At 40.4% G+C, this 18,088-nt stretch overlaps 1 protein-coding gene across 4 annotated transcripts in view; it reads left to right on the top strand.

Annotated features, from left to right (window-relative positions):
- Nucleotides 1–18,088, top strand: part of xrcc4 (X-ray repair complementing defective repair in Chinese hamster cells 4) — a 419,861-nt gene that overhangs the window by 27,657 nt on the left and 374,116 nt on the right. For all 4 annotated transcript variants that reach the window (XM_063068529.1, XM_063068528.1, XM_063068530.1 and 1 more), the window contains exons 2-3: nt 9,481–9,639; nt 11,325–11,512. In XM_063068529.1, coding sequence (XP_062924599.1) covers nt 9,501–9,639; nt 11,325–11,512 — 327 coding nt within the window. In that variant the 5' untranslated portion in view covers nt 9,481–9,500. The remainder of the gene's footprint in view (nt 1–9,480; nt 9,640–11,324; nt 11,513–18,088) is intronic.

Raw genomic sequence — 18,088 nt, 5'->3', positions numbered from 1 at the left:
CTTACATGGATTGTAAATGTCTGCAAGTGAAGGTGACAAGAAATTCCATCATATTTTAATACAAAATAAAAGATTGGGAGAATAAAGTCATATTTTTAACACAGTGAGAACGCAGCACAGCCCAGTAGTCAGCACAACACCAGTGGCCCGGGTTCAATTCCTGCCGCTGCCTGTAAGAAGTTTGTATGTTCTCCCTGTGAAGCGTGGGTTTCCTCCGGGTGCTTCAGTTTCCTCCCTCAGACTGCAGTCATACCAGATGGTAGGTTAGTTGGTCATTGTAAATTGTCCCATGATTAGGCTAGGGTTAAATCGGGGGATTGCTGGACAGTGTGGCTCAAATATCAATAAATAAATGAATAAACAAACAACCATGGGAAGGAATAAGAGCATGCACTTGACAAGTACTGCCCCAAAATAGAATTGATAAGTGGCTGTAGTATCGCATTTGTTTAGATTAAAACTTCAGAAGATAAGCATTCAAGGGACGAGAAATCGATTGTTATTTTCTCCTCTAGCATTGTATCATTGTGTATAGTTATCTAAATATTTTAAGCTATAAATTATGTGAATTATATATAAAATGATGGAAAATTAAAACACAGATGGAACCTATTCTACTAATTAAAGATTTACAGCTTTGCTAGAGAAATCCAAAACTAATCTCTCCGCACTGTATGCGCTTTATTCCTAATATTTACCTGTGTCAAATTGCGATATACAGATCACAATTTAGATGTGAAATACTCGAGTGCTAAGAATTGTCTTAATATTTTAAAACTAAATGAAGATACTAAATTCTTTCTACCTTTGTACTGTAGGTTTTTGCAAATAAAACGGCGGAGGTGTTTTACATTTCTGAAAAACCATAGCAACTCATTTATTGAACACCAAAAAACTGAACACAAAGTGCCTTTAAAACCCTTTACATAATTGCGTCATCACGTCAGACCAGTCTCTTAAAGTGAAACCCCAACTCGATGTTGGTAGTTGTGATTTATGTACGTTTCCACCAGTTACATTACTCTACACAGCCACCTGCAGATTCACCAAAACTGGCATTGTGAGCCTGTCCAGAGCGGAGACAAGCTGCCTGGCTCGGATCCTGTGTTCCACGGGTGGAGAAACTGCAGGTACCTCTGGCTCATCCAGTGCTGTGTTGACATGCTCGTGGTCATGGTGTGACAGCAGGGGCATGGTAGCAAATCTTGGTGGGCCAGTTTAAGACAATCTACTGAAATATATCCCAGTTTACACCTCTTATCTATGATAAAAGTCTTTCCTTCCCCATTCCAAAATGTGGAATTTATTGAAGATGCTGGAATGCTGACCAGACGGCATGGAGTCAGGAATGAAATCATATGCGCTCGTAATTGTTGTCTGTATACCAACTCAGCCAAGGATGACTGCAGATCCAGCAGGACCCATGGGAGATGATCATGCCAACACTCATTAGTCAGGGAAACCCTCAGAGTAGCCTTTAAGAGCGGTAAAACCGCTCAAATAGGCCATTGGACTGTGGGTGATACACTGTGGTTTGATGTAGCCTAACGCTGAGGTTCTGGGACCATCGCAGCCTAGATGTTTGATATGAACTGGGGACCGCAGTCAGAGGAAATATCAGATGGAGTGCCAAACCAAGCAATCCAGATGCTGATAATTGCCCGAGCCACATCTGTAGCTGTCATCAATGCTAGGGAGGTGACCTCTGGCTACCTGGTGGTACAGTCTACCATGGTAAGGAGGTTCGCAAAACCACAGGAAGTGGGGAGGAGGACCAACAAGGTCCACGTTGACATCAAACCATTGCTCAGGGACCTCAAAAGGTGCCAATGGCACCTGAATGTGATGGTTAATTTTTGCCCTCTGGTACTCCACACAGACTAATCACACAGTCCTTTTGAAGGCCATGCACACAAACTTTAGTGCAACCAGCTTCTGGGATGCCTTCTGACCCAGATGTGAGAGGCCAATTATGGAGTCAAAATCAGCCTGCCTCCAGTTTGTGGGCACGATGGGGCGAGAGCGACCGGTTGAGACATCGCACAGGAGAGAAACCCTCCCTGAACTTATTGTCAGCCAACCATAGGCCCGTAACTGCTGTGCTGTACACCTGGAGCAATGGGTCAGTAGCTTGCTCGGCTCCCATGCCGGGATAATCAACCCCAATGTGTATGGGCTCAGTGGCTAGCTGTGAGAAACAATCAGCCGCAGCATTATTTTTTCCCCTTGATATGTTATATATCAGTTGTGAACTCGGATATATGGGTTAGGTGGCATTGCTGCTGTGCTGACCAAGGATCTGATATTTTGGCCATTGCTTGCATGAAGGGTTGGTGGTCAATGAAAACTGTGAAATGGCAACTCTGTAAAAGAAACAAAAATGGCAGTCAACCAGATAGAGACTGAGAAGGTCATGGTCAAACATGCTGTACTTCCTTTCATGGTTACGGCTCAAGCTGCTGAAGAAGGCAAATGGCTGCCACACACCTCCAGCCAGCTGTTTGTGCACGGCACCCACAGCATGATCTGAAGCATCAGCAGTAGTGGCTATGGATAAGTTGGGGAGCGGATTCGCAGGTAGGGTCATGTTAGAAAGAGCTTGTTTGGTAACATTAAATGCCCTGATCATCTGTGCTGACCAGTTAGGCACTTGATTAGGAGTATTGCCTTTAAGCGCAATATGCAGGGAAAGCATAAATTCAGCAGTTCGCAAAATGAAGTGGTGATAAAAATTCACCAAAACTAAAAATATCTCCTGTAGTTTTTTAATTGTGCAAGGCGGTGGGAAATCCATAATAGCGGCTACTTTTGATAGGAAAGGTTGGAACCTTCTGCGGAGATGCAATGGCTGAGAAAGTCAATGGTTGACAACCCAAACTGGCATTTAGCAGGGTTAATAATCAACCTGTGTTGGCTTAAGCACTCAAAATGTGTGCAGAGATAGAATATATGTTCAGATTTGGATGCAGTGACGGAAAATATGTCATCTACGTAAACAAAAAGAAAATCCCTGAGTCTTTTTATACAGAGTCCATCAGCCGTTGGAAAGTGTATGCTGCATTTTTCAGCCCAAATGGCATGTGCAGAAACTCAAAGAGGCCAAAAGGCTAACCCCTAACTAAGTCGACTTTGGAAGAACTTAACTTTCCAGCTAAATGTGAATGTGTGGGACCAGGTAAAGATCAGGGGGTGGTGACTTCGTTAAGGCGTTGGTAATCACCACATGGGTGGCAACCACCATTGGACTTAGGGACCACATAGAGGAGTGAAGCCCAGGGGCTATTTGGCATACATTGCCAAGACTTTCCATGTTGGCAAATCCAGCCTTTGCGGTTGTTAGCTTTTCTGGGTCTAGTCTACGTGCGGTTGTGGAAATGTGGTGCTCGACCCCATGTTTTGTGAATGTCATGGAGAATGTGGGCTTGGTTAGGTTTGAGAATTTGCCCAGCAATTGAGTGAACTATGCAGTGGTGCACGTGGTTGACAGAGTCGTTGTGAGGAACTTACATCCACTAGCTGGCAGTTCTTAAGATCGATCAACAATCCTTGAGTACACAGGAAATCTAGCCACTTTAACCAGGACATAGTCCCATATGTAATGTTGCCCACTGAAGCAGAGTGTCACCCGTCATATCCCATAGGTTTGGATCTTGCTGCCGTTGGTGGCCTCCAGCCAGATTTCGGTGCTCTTTGCCTTCTCATCAATAGGCAATGCTGACAGCACACTCCATTGGAGTGCCTGTACCACACAAGAAGTGTTACCCTGGAATGGTGTCGGTAATAAACAGTAGGCGACACTGGCAGCTGGAACCCAGGTGTTCACAGACCACTGATGTCCTGATACGCTGGCATTGTTGAAGTTTCAAAGTGGTTGGCACTTCCTAGCATTTTGTATTAAAGTGAGCATGGTAAAAACACAGACCTGGGGTTGTCTGTTTTGCTGCCACATTTTGGGGGCCTTGTTGAGGTAGAGAAAGGAAGATAAATGATGCATCGTTGCCTGGCTGAGTGTAGACTATCAACCATTTTAGCAGGCTCCCTTTGGTCCTTCACGGGTGCATTAGTGAGGGCTATGCGAACTTGATCAGGCATTTGCTGCATGGAGAGTTCTTTAAAAATAAAACAAGGATGGTGATTTCCCAGGAGAGACAGCATATATTCCATTAGCTCCGAAGGCCTAGCATCGCCGAGGCCAGGCAAGGAGAGTAACTGTTGGTATACTCAGACTCCAAGAATCCAAAAGTTTGTAAAAGATGAGTTTTCAGCATTCAATATGTATCGTGTTCATGCATGTATACTCTTAGACTCATCACTCTCACAGCCGTGGAGTTACTGAGCGATGCTACGATACATTTGGTGTTGTCATAGAGATTTCTCGAAGCGTGAACCGAGTTTGTATGAACTGAGCAATAGCATTTTGCTCCTTAACTCCAGTAGTTTCACAGTGACTGCCTTGGCAAACATGTTCAATAACTGTGCAATTGTCCTGGAGCACTGGGGTCACCAGTGTCGGTGTTCGCAAATAAAACAGTGGAGGCGTTGTAAGTTTCAGAAAAACCAGAGCAACTCATTTACTGAACTCCAAAAAAAATACATAAACCGTGTCAAAAACCCTTTAAGTAATTACATCATCACGTAAGATCAGCCTCTTAAAGTGAAACCTCAATTCAATGTCAGTGGTTGTGAATTTTGTGCATTTCCACCAATTATGCTACCTCACACCTTTATTACGTATGACTCCTGGATGCTTTGGTGAATAATTCCTGAGTTTGTGAGTCATGGATTAATGTAAATCTGCTGTATGTATCTTTCAGGCAGACAATGCTGAAGATCCATTTTAACTAGTACCTCCTGGTTACTGCTTATCGAGTCCTATGTATGAATGCTCTTTGTGATTCTGTCATGTACATTAGCAAGGCTATTGTAAGTAGCTAGCCTCTAATGATTCCATGAGAAATGTACAATTTACAGGAAATCCATCTACATTTCTTAAGCAGCATTAAAACTTTGACAAACTTCCATCGATGCACAGTGGAGAGTATTCTGACTGCATACATCACAGCTTGGTATGGAAACACCAGTACTCAAGAATGGAAAAGCCTACAAAAAGTGATTGATACAGCCCAGTGTTGAGCAGAGGAAAAGCCTCACCATTGAGCTCATCTACAAGGAGCACTGGCACAAGAAAGCTGCATCCATCTTTAAGGATCCCCCCAATCTCTAAGGCCATACTCTTCTCTCATTGCTACCATTGGGTAGAAGGTACGGGAGCCTCAGGTCCCACACCACCAGTTTCACAAACAGTTATTACCCTTCAACCATTAGGCTCCCGAACTGGTGTGGATAACTTCACTCACCTCAACACTGAACTGATTCTGTCTTTTGTATATTGGTTGTTTGTCAGTCTTTGTGTGTAGCTTTCTTTGATTCTATTGTATTTCTTTGTTCTACTGTGGATGTCTGCAAGAAAATGAATTTTAGGGTTGTATATGATGACATGCAGTATATACTTTGACATAATAAATTTACATTGAACTTTGGAGGTATTCCCACTGTTGTTTAGTAGGAGTATGTATATTCACCCTGTGACAGCAGTTGTGCTGCAGTTTCCTCTCACATTCCAAAGATCAATGCATTAAGGTTAGTAAGTTCTGGGCATGCTATTTTGACGCTGGTAGCATGACAACACTTGTGGGCTGCCCCCGGCACAATTCTCAGAATGTGTTGGTCATTGATGCAAAAGATACATTTCACTGTATGTTTTAATGTTTTGATATACATGTGACAAATAACACTAATCTTTTTGTCTTTAAATCTTTTTTAACTCACTGCAGACAACAGGCATACTTTTATATCTAAATATTAACATGCAGTGGAGTGGCTGTGATGATATGCATGAAGTACTATACAGGTTGAATACCCTTTATCTGAAATTCCAAAATCTGAAAACCTCTGAGTTTCGAATTTTTTTTGAACGCTGACATAACATCACTAACAGAAAATTCCACAAGGTGCTAGGAAGGTTCGCATATGTAATGAACAGAAGTTAATGAAAAATAGAAAAACAACTTCAAGTTTAATATCATTCAACCATACATGAATACAACCAAATGAAACCGGGACCAACGTGCAAGGTACATAAAACTACCCCTCCCCCTTTGTAGTTACTGTAGCGTGGGTGGCTGTTTGAAGTCAGTGGTGAAAATGAAGCCAGTCGTCACCTGGAACCCGGTAAGCCGGTCAGGGGCGGTCATTCAACTCCGATCATCTGTGGAAGACACAGCTCCATCATATGAGATTGTCCTCCAACTGCAGGTTGTTCACCCTGCGGGCTTCACACCAGCTGTACATAAGATATATATGAGGGGTGATTGATAAGTTCATGGCCTAAGGTAGACGGAGTCAATTTTAGAAAACCTAGCACATTTATTTTTCAACATAGTCCCCTCCTATATGTACACACTTAGTCCAGCGGTTGTGGAGCATACGGATCCCTTCTTTCTAACCATTAGTCCTGACGTAGGGTCTCGGCCCGAAACATCGACTGTACCTCTTCCTATAGATGCTGCCTGGCCTGCTGCGTTCACCAGCAACTTTGATATGTGTTGCTTGAATTTTCAGCATCTGCAGAATCCCTCGTGTTTAAGTTAATAACTAATCTCCTTTTACCTTAGGCCATGAACTTATCAATCACCTCTTCTGTGGACCACCTCCAGGTCCAAGACGCCGACTTCTACAAAGAAGGGATCTGTATGCTCCACGACTGCTGGACTAAATGTGTAAATGTAGGGAAAATAAACGTGCTAGATTTTCTAAAATTGACTCCTTCTACCTTAGGCCACGAACTTATCACTCACCCCTCATATGTAATTTAAATGGATTTCATGTTTAGACTTGGATTCCACATCATTATATAGATGCAAATTTTCCAAAATCCAAAATGCAAAAGACTTCTGGCCTCAAGCATTTCAGATAAGGGATGCTCAACATGTACTTGCAAAATGAATTTACTTTTCTGGGAAATGGAAACTGTCTGGGTTCTTGAATGATGAATTGCGATATTTTTGTGCAAATCAATGTCATAAAATAACTGAGATATTGAATTTATTATTGAAAATTACTTTGAGGGTTGCGATCAGATGCAATTAATTTGGAGAAAAGCTTCTCTATTCCTGGTTAGAAACTTGTGCCTGTAAATTGGAATTATTGAGACGTTACCCAAGTTTGCATTGTATCACATTTTGCAGTCAGTCCTTGTTCGCAAGTCACTGACAGAACTCATTTATCTTTCTTCATTCACAACGACTCCATGAATGGGGCTAGCACCACAATAGATGTCTAGAGCCACCGCAGTGTAATGAATTGAACCTCGAAGACGATCGGCAACTTGTTTTCAGGGCCAAAGAAAGTACTTTGCATGTCAGTGTTTCGCCATTGAAGATCAAAATAGAGGCTGCAGGTGACAGCATTCTCACTACATTTCACACTTATAAATCATTATTTTTAGTGAATGTGCCAACCAGCTGAGAATAAGGCTGTTTATCCTCAGCATTTATTTCATTAGCATTCAGTGAGATCATCTTTATTAGCTACAAACAACCTTAGTAGCCTCCTCAATGTACTTTTGTCTGTTTTAAGTTAATTAAAGCCTCTTTGTTGACAATATTCCTTTTCATTTCAACTCTGTAATTATCTTTCTAAATTCAAATACAAACTTTTAAAATCAATGTCAATGTTCACGTCATTTCAGAGTTGGGGGGATGTAATTGCCTCTCCCTGTCCTTCACCATTCCTCATCTCTGTTTTCCTCTCTTACCTTATCTCCTTACCTGCCCCTCACCTTCTGGTGCTCCTACCCCTTCCCTTTCTTCATTGGCCTTCTGTCCTCTCCTATCAGATTTATCCTTATCCAGCTCTGTATCTCAGATGAAATTTCCCAGCTCTTTACTTCACCCCTCCCCCACCTATCATCTACCACCTGGTACTTCTTCCTCCACTCTCTTCACCTTCTTATTCTGACTTCTCCCTTTCCTTTCCAGTCCTCATGAAGGGTCTTAGCCCAAAATGTCAACTGTTTACTCTTTTCCATAGATGCTGCCTGACCTGCTGAGTTCCTCCAGCATTTTGTGTGTGTTGCAGATTTTCTCGTGTTTGTGACCACCAGTACTTTATTATTTTCAGTCAGAGTCACCTTATGTATTGATACTTCTGTTACTTTATGTACATATGGTCTATGAAGTATATAAGCTAATTTTATGTACTTATATTTCTTGTGTTTTTTCTTGTTTTCTTTATACCTATTGTGTTTTTTTATGCTGTGTCGGATCCGGAGTAACAATCATTTCATTCTCCTTTACACTTGTGTACTGACAAAGGACAATAAACAATCTTGAATTTACTCCTGGGAATGTGATACCATTAGACCTGTGATTCTGATTCTGATTTATTATTGCCAAGGCACTGGAGGTTTGTGATATGCACCATAATTGCCGTGTTCTTATTATTGAGTAAAATTTTGATAGCAATCATGTACACGGAATTACAGTGTCGAAAATTACATACAGAACACGCAAGCAGCACTTGAACCATTTATATCTCAAATAAAGAAAGATAAAAATTAGATATTAACTTTATTTGATGCATGTACATCGAAATCGGCAGTGAAATGCGTCATTTGCATTTCACTGTCCAAGGGCATGCTGGGTAACCCGCACGTCAGCAGGTTTCCAGGGCCAACATAGCGTACCCGCAACTCACAAACCCTAACACACTTTTGGAATTTTGGAGGAAATCAAAGCACCTGGAGGAAACCCATTGGTCATAGGGAGAACGTACAAACTTCTTACAGACAGTGGCAGAAATTGAACCACAATCACTGGCACTGTTTGGCGTTTCGCTAGCTGCTGTACTACCATGTCTCTGAGGTAATCAGTTTATTAACTTTATTTGGAAAATTGCTCTGTGTTGAGGTCGAAAGCTGTTTTCACATTCTTATCCAATAAAAAAGCCAAATCTGTATTGTCTTACAGGAGGTGATGTACAGAGAGAAGAGTAAAAGTCTTAGAGAGTGAGAAGGCACAGGCCCGGGGAGCGGGGGAGAAGACAGGTCTGAGAGAGGATGATGGGTTCTGAGAGAGTGGGGAGATTAGGCTCCAGTGAATAGAGGGGCAATTGGAGAGATGGGGAGACCATAGATCTATAGGTGGTGAATGGGAGTGTGGGATATCAGAGAGATATAATGCCCAGTGAGTGGAGAGAAGGGGTGTGTGAGAAAGGAGAATACACGCTTGGTTCCTGGTTATCAGTGCTGAAGTCTGGCTTCAAAGTACAGACGTTATTTTTGTGGCATAATTGCGTAAAGTTATTACAGTGCCAACAACTCAGTTATAAGTCCATTACTGTCTATAAGTAGTTATTTTTATTTTTATTTTTCTCATTATTGTTTGGATATGCCAGGTAACTCTCAGTTTATTTTTTTAGACACTGAAGCAAGCAAGGCAATGGAAATTCATATTTGCAGAATCTGGCCACTGACAACACCGGACACTGTACACTATCTGAAGATAGGTTGGGATGAAGACTTGGGAAATGGCTTCACAATAACTCTGTGCAATGGAGAACAAGCATGGAGTGGAAATGGTATAGTTCATATTATTTTAGTCACAAAAATCTCATGTATTTTTTCTGATTAAGAAATGCTATTGTCTGTAATCATGTGCATGCATTTTGAAATTAGAGGATGCATCCATGTAGGTACAGTTGCTACAATTACCTTGCACCAGAGGTACTGAATTCTGTAATTCTACAGAAGGGGAATGGACTTAATGCATCGTTCTTACAGAGTAGTGGGGCAAAGAGATTTATCTGAGCTGCAAAGATCCAATGATTATTTTGAAAGTGGATTCAGAGAGCCTATGCATTTGGCCTACAATTAAGGAGGGACCTTAGAGAAGTAAATGAATTACAGCGAATGAAGGCAAACTAAAATTCTAAGCCATTAAAAAAAGAGAATTTTATGTCTGAGGGTTGGGTAACTGATGTGCCAGTGTATATCAGCAGGGATAGCAAGACCAGGATAAGATTTGGAGAGTAAAGTTTGAATGAAGTAAGATGTGCAATGTTTAAGTGACTGAAGGTCTTCCAGAAGAGGAATGGAACATTTACATGGCAAATAAAGAATTAGTTATTGGCTTCTGGCATCAACATGTTACGCCCACAACTCACTGAAGTCTAACTTTTTGGCATGCAGCAGTGAAATAAGTTCACAACAAAGAACATTTATGTGGCAGATAAGGAATTAGTTATTGATTGGTTGATGTAGAACATGGAGCAGACAGTGTTCTAGAGGGAAGAGAGTTAATAGATTAGGCATATTTACAAGGATGTTGCCTGGATTGGGGAGCATGCCTTATGAGAATAGGTTGAGTGAACTCGGCCTTTTCTCCTTGGAGTGACGGAGGATGAGAGGTGACCTGATAGAGGTGTACAAGATAATGAGAGGCATTGATCATGTGGATAGTCAGAGGCTTTTTCCTGGAGCTGAAATGGCTAGCTCGAGAGGGCATAGTTTTAAGGTGCTTAGAAGTAGGTACAGAGGAAATGTCAGGAGTAAGTTTTTTACGCGGAGAGTGGTGAGTGCATGGAATGGGCTGCCGGCGGTGGAGGCGGAAACGATAGGGTCTTTTAAGAGACTCCTGGATGGATACGTGGAGCTTAGAAAAATAGAGTTCTATGGGTAAGCCTAGGTAGTTCTAAGGTAAGGACATGTTCGGCACAGCTTTGTGGGCTGAAGGGCCTGTATTGTGGTGTAGGTTTTCTATGTTTCTATATCTCCATGTACCGTTGCTACCTGTAAGCAATTTGTATGTTCTCCCCATGATGCGTGGTTTTTCTTCCCGGTACTCTGGTTTCCTCCCATAGTCCAAAGACACACTCGTTGGTAGGTTAATTGGACATTGTAGATTGTCCTATGATAAGGCTAGGATTAAATTGAGGGTTGCTGGGCAGCACAACTCAGGACTGGAAGGGCCTACTCCGTGCTGTATCTCAATAAATTAAAAAAAAATCTGAATGTAAGGTGACTCTGACAGGAAATGTAAAGTGACATAATGACTGTTGGCAAGAGAAACTCTTCTAGGTGACAACAGAGTATATGAAAACACAGTAGGATAGTGACTCTGTCAGTGTAGGTATGAGGTGTGGAGTGTAAGTGTAAAGTGGCAGTGCATGGGAGCCGAAGAGTGCTGGGGGGGCTGTGGAAAGGAGTGGCTCATGTGGATGTAAATAGGTTATTTGCTATTATAAATTGCCAATTCTGTTCCCAGTGTCAAGTGATCAGATAACAATAGAAGCAAGTGAGGCTGAAATGGACAGGGAAAAATATGTGGAAGAACTTCGATGTGCACTGATATCACGGGATGAAAAGACAAACCGTTACAGCTTTGACTTTATAAAGGACAGCGAAAGAGAAGTTTTCCATTTCTCATATGAGAAGGTCTCACAAGACATCTCAGTAAGTAAATTACAATTTTAAATCGATGTAACATTGTTTTTATATAGATAATACTATTTTAAAGATATGGTTGCTGCCACACTTAATTATAATTTGATTTAAGAACTATGTCTACATAACATCACTAGGTTCAGCAGCAGTTATTGCCCTTCAACCATTAGGCTCCTGAACCAGTGTGGATAGCATCACTCACCTTCAATGCTGAACTGATTCCACAACCCATGGACTCACTTTTAAGGATGCTTCAACTCATGCTTTCAACATTATTTATTTATTATTATTTGTTCTTTTTTGTATTTACACCATTTACCTTCTTTTATCATTGGTTGTTTGTCCATCGTTGTGTGTAGTTTATCATTGCTTCTATTTTGTTTCTTTGTATCTACTGTGAATGCCTGCAAGAAAATGAATCTCAGGGTGGTATATGGTGACATGTATGTACTTTGATAATAAATTTACTTTGAACTTTGAACTTATTGTGCTTCTAACTGTGCAATGGTGGATCTGAATCTTTGAAAGATAAACCATGTTGCCTTCCTTCAGTAATGTAACCCGTGACCCAAGAGCTTAATTTCCTAGTCTATGTAGTAGAGATTAAGAAAACTATTGTTTCTTTTTTCCCTAAGGGGTGAAGCATGCAATGTCTTTTTAAAAACAGCTGTGCTCAATTGATTTTATCCATTTACATTCTAGCCTGATAAATATAAAACTTTTAATGTTATTTTTATTGTCAACATTAAGTTTAAATTTGAGTTTTTATTTTATAAGGGTCTTGTATTCTCAGTTGATGCCATTGCCTTTTGTTTTGATTCTTTCCTCTCTCTGCTGTTCTGGTCTGGTCACACAAGTTTGTCATTCATAGAGCTATTTGCTGAATTACTTCTTCTTTTATTGTTACAATATCCTTACTGTCACAAATCTTCAGACATTTTATTAGTTATGAAAATTTTAAGGTAAGAGATTGTATGTGTTTTTTATTGAAAAAAGTTCCTATAATAAGTTGGCATTCTTAAGACATAGTTAATTGAAATCAAGTGTCTAGCAAAAAATGCATGATCTCTTTTTGGTTTTTTTATTCATGGGATGTGGACTTGTGTAGCATTTTATTGTCCATTCCTCAGTGCTCCAAACTGAGGAGGATTTGAAGAACCAGCTTCGTTTGTGGACAGACTTCTTTCCTGAAGGATGTTATGTTTATATTGAAATGGTAATTTGGCTTTTCTTAACAGTAGTTTGGGAATGTACAGTACTTTGGGGCTACATTTTTGTAAGTATTTCACACTTCAACTTTATTTGAAAGAACTTTTCCTTAGGTGCCAGGATGCATTCAGGAACGAAGTGTCATTGCACGTATGTGTCAATATGTATCTTTACATTGTTTATCAGGAATATTCATATTTTGAAGCTTTCATTTTACGAGTAGATCTGCTGAGTGTGCTGTTAGTGAATGCTGAATTCTCACCGTATGATGAGAATTCTGTGTTGTCTTTCACTCTTCTCACGCTCAGGCAGCAACCCCATTAAGGCCATTCTTGATTTAACACCGAGAGTTTTTTTTCAGGAAATATAATACAATTCATTTAATTAATAATGAAATTACTCAACTTACTTCACATTTGCAATGTGGGGGGTTTGTTTTTGGGGCTAATTTCCTAAACTGGAAACCCATCACTTTAGGCACAGCTACGCCTCCGCCATCGGATTTCTGAACAGATGATGAACCAACCTATGAACACTACCTCACTAATTCTGTTCCTTTTTGCATAACTTTAAAAATTTTTTTTTCATTTTTTATTGTAATTTATAGTATTTTTATGTATTGCACTGAAATGCTACTGCAAAACGACAAATTTCATGACATATGTCAGTGATATTTAACCTGATTCTGATTTTGTTCCTTCTAGTTAAAAGTCTAACTTTTTGGCAGGCAGCAGTGAAATAAGTTCATGACAAAGAACATTAGAAGTTCAAAATTAAAATTATTATCTGAGTACATACATGTCACTGCGTGCAACCCTGAGATTCTTTTTCTGTGGGCGTACTTAGCCTGTGACAAGGAATTAGTTATTGATTGGTTGATGTAGAAAACAGAGGCAGGAAATGTTATAGAAGGAAAGGAATTAATAGATTAGGTGTAATGGTTAGAAGCTCAAATTTTTGCTCTAAGGGTGTTGAGATTGATAATAAATGGTGATGACCTTCTTGAAAAAGTACTTCCTGTCTCAACTGCAGAGGTATTAGTTAACCCTTCCAGGTCTTTTTGAATTTTCCCAGTTGCTACTTCATTGTTAAATATTTTAATTTGGAAATAATTCATTAGATGTATAGCTCAGGTGGATGATAACTGGGTTTTGTTTTCCAGTCTTGGCAATTTACTTGCAAACATTTCGTCACCGTAAGAAGAGACATAGTCAGCGCACTGATGGTGACTTCTCAAATGCCGATGAAATGTTTGCAAGTAAATTTCGAAGATCAGAGAACAACTCAACCCAATCATTAACCACCCGAGCTATACATCTTCTGAATTATTCCCAAATTAAAATAATTGACAGTGAAGTAGTAACTGGGAAAAATACTGAAATACCTGGAAGATTGGAGAATAACTCAACCCAACAATATTTTAATTTATACAAAATGTATACACTGCTGCTATATTCCTGTTTAAGCCATTATAATGAAAAGGGGACTGGAAATGCAGTCTAGTTGAGACAGGACTGCTATGCTAATATCATTATGGAAGATATTTTCACTTGAAGTTTAAAGTTCAAAGTAAATTTTCTTATCAAAGTACATTTATTATCAAAGTACATACAGTATATGTCACCATATTCAACCTTGAGATTCATTTAAGTATTTAAGTACTTAAGTATTACTCATTGATATATTATTAACCAAATGCTGCAGATTATCTACTGTCCATATTTTTTAAAAGTTGTCTTTCGTGGTATCATAATAAATGAAGTGCACTGTATTATTTTTGCATTGAAGAGAACTCTCACAGTGTTAAAACAATAGTGGCTTTAATGGGGTTGCTGCACAGAAAGGCAGTATGTGTCACAAGCAGCTGCAGTACAAACGAAGCCACCCACACAGCAAGCTCAGTGAGGTCTGCCAAAGATTCCAGACAGGCCATTCAAATCATCGCCACCTAAACAAACACTACAGCTCAACCAGAGAGTTAGTCTATGATCTATGTAGGTAAAAAAGTTATTTATCTCACAATACAAGATGGGGGGTAACTGTTATTAAACAAATATAAGGTTCTGAAAACAAGCAATGGCTTACAAATGTACTGACATACTGTAGAACTGTACAGCTCCAGATAGGCCATCAGGCCCATAATTTTCTGCCAACTTTGATGCCAATTTATACTAAATGTCCTCCTGTGTATTACTCATATTCCTCTATTCCTTTCATATTCATTTGTCTATCTAAAAACCTCTTAAGCTCCATCAAACTGCCTGATTCCATCATTACCACGGTAACTCATTCCAGGTACCTAGCACTCACATTACCTTTAAACACCTCCTCTCTAATCTCAAACGCATGTCCTCTGGAGTTTGACATTTCTACTCTGGGAAAGATTCTGATTGTCTACTCTAATTCTCCCTCTCATGAATTTACAAACTTTGATCAGGTCCCCCCTCAGCCTCTGACGCTCTAGACAATGCAACCCAAGTTTGTCCAATCTTTCCTTACAGCTCATACCCTTTAGTTCAGGCAGCATCTTGGTGACCCTCTTCTGCACTCTTTTCAGAGTCTCCATATACTTTTGTAATACCCTGGTTAAGATTTCTACCGCTATGCTGTAGGTATTTCATTTTAGCAGTTTTCTACAAAAGCAGTGTGTTCTGCTTGTAGAATGCTTTGGTTTCAGCTAGCAATAAGATGACATGTTGTTCAACTTAGGATTGTTGTGTCAGCCAATCAGGTGTTGGGATTGGGAGAAAGTTCCAGAGAGGGTGGGGCGGGGATAGATTTGTGACGGGCAGTAGTCCGGTTTGGAGTCTTCTGGCAGAAGATGCAGAGCGCGGCAGAAGGGAAGATGCTGTAGAATGTCATTGGAAGGAGAGACTCCTTTTCACAAAGTGCTTTGTGCAGATGAATGGCTCCAAGGAGGAAGGGCCAATAGTCCTGAGTTCAAGATGGACTTTGAGGGAAGTTTGGACTGTGATGGGTGCTTTCATGCAAACTGTGGGCTAGCACGTGAGTAAAAGATGATGGAAGTACAGGTGGCCCCCATTTTCCGAACGTTCGCTTTACGACACCTCGCTGTTATGAAAGACCTATATTAGTTACCTGTTTTCACTAACAGAAGGTGTTTTCACTGTTATGATAAAAGGCAGTGCATGAAAAAAGGCAGCACCTCCCCTGGAACTGCATTCTAGCTGGCATTGCTTAAACACGTGCTTTATCTCAATTTATTTTGTGCATCTGTTAGCAAGATGAGTTCTAAGATATCGGAAAAGCCTAAAAGAGCTCGTAAGGGTGTTACATGTAGCGTAAAACTAGACATAATTAAGCGTTTCAATTGTGGTGAACGAAGTAAGGACATTGTCCGCGCGTTGAACTTTCCTGCATCCACCATTCGCATTATTTATACGCAGAGAGAAAGAATTTTGAAAGCTGCCAATGTTACTGTTGGTTCTGCTCGTAGCAGAGTGGTCTCTCTTAGTCGGCATCCAATAATGGATAAAATGGAAAATCTATTGCTTGAGTGGATTGATGGGTGTACAAAGTGTGGTGTTCTGTTAAGTTTTCTTATACTTAAGGAGAAATCAGTCAGTCTTTTTAATAAGCTGAAACAGAAAGCACTGGATGATGGTGATGAAAGTGGAATTTAAAGGTAGTCATGCGTGGTTTGATCAGTTTCTGAGGCGAGGGCAGCTTCATAGTTTAAGCAATGGTCCCCAACCTCCAAGCCACGGACTGATACATTGCCGCGAAGAATGCAGCGGTGCAGAGGTAGTCGGAACGTACCCAGCACATCTTTAAGAAAAAAGCCGAAATAAACAAGCTAATTAATTACGCAAACAACAGGAATTCTGCAAATGCTGGAAATTCAAGCAACACACATCAAAGTTGCTGGTGAACGCAGCAGGCCAGGCAGCATCTCTAGGAAGAGGTACAGTCGACGTTTCAGGCTGAGACCTTTCGTCAGGACTAACTGAAGGAAGAGTTAGTAAGAGATTTGAAAGTGGGAGGGGGGAGGGTGAGATCCAAAATGATAGGAGAAGACAGGAGGGCCTCCCTCTTACTAACTCTTCCTTCAGTTAGTCCTGACGAAAGGTCTCGGCCTGAAACGTCGACTGTACCTCTTCCTAGAGATGCTGCCTGGCCTGCTGCGTTCACCAGCAACTTTGATGTGTGAAGCTAATTAATTAGGTGCCGCCCGGCACGTAAATGTCAGCCCAGATCAGAGGCAATTGCCGATTGTGTCAGGTGATTATTCGTATAAGCAAGTATTTAACTGTGATGAAACTGCAATTTATTGGAGTTTTCCTGATTCCGGTAAGTGAAACTACACTGTACATACATTATTTCTACTTTATATAGGCTGTGGATTTTTATGTGTTGCTTGGTATGATTTGGCAGCTTCATAGCTTAAAGGTTACTGGAGAGAGTGTTTCTGCTGAGAGCGCTTCCGCGAGATTTTCGCTGCGCTAGACAGTGCTGCAGAAAAGTATTTCTACTTTATATAGGCTGTGTATTTATCATATCATTCCTGCTTTTACTATATGTTACTGTTATTTTAGGTTTTGTGTGTTATTTGGCATGATTTTGTAGGTTATTTTTTGGGTCTGGGAACGCACAAAAATTTTTCCCATATTAATAAATGGTAATTGCTTATTCACTTTACGATATTCCGGCTTACAAACCGTTTCATAGGAATGCTGTACCTTTGGATCGCGGGGGAAACCTGTATAAGCTCCAATGTTACGTGCACATTAGACTTTGACTGTAATGGGCCCTTTTATTTTCTTTTTCCTATTTACTATTTGATAAAGCTGAAATTGGTAAATATACTTTTGTTATAATTTTATGCAGTGTATGATCTGTTATTTCTTGCCAACCAATGTTTGGGCAGTATACACACAGCATTCACTCAAACTAAGGTTTCTTTAATCGGAACAGCATGATATTCCTGTTTGGTTGAACCCCAAATCACACTGACCCAAGGCGTATATTGTTTATGAAAGGTGAACTTCTCCTCACCGAGTCACATGGATTTTAGCAGAATTAGCTAACAAGCCGAGTTTTCATAAAAGCCTGGTGAGAGGGTTGCATTTCCTATAATGGGGTGACCAGAACGCTCACAATACTCCAAGTGTGATCTGACTAGGTGCAGCATGACTTCTTTACTTTATACGGAACACCCCTCCCAATGGTGATAAGTATTCCATATTCCTTATTTATCATCTTATCCACCTTTAGTGAGCTATGTATCTGGACCCCTAGATCCCTTGTACCTCATGTGGCTAACAATACAGAAAAGTATTTCATTTTGGAAGTGTTCTTTTAATTCCAAAAAGAAAACAGTTTTATTTTGGAAATGAATGTGCCTCACAGTAGGAT

The sequence above is a fragment of the Mobula hypostoma genome, chromosome 16 (assembly GCF_963921235.1).
Source record: "Mobula hypostoma chromosome 16, sMobHyp1.1, whole genome shotgun sequence".
In the NCBI taxonomy this organism is placed as follows: domain Eukaryota; kingdom Metazoa; phylum Chordata; class Chondrichthyes; order Myliobatiformes; family Myliobatidae; genus Mobula; species Mobula hypostoma.
This window is presented reverse-complemented; position numbering and strand designations above follow the sequence as displayed.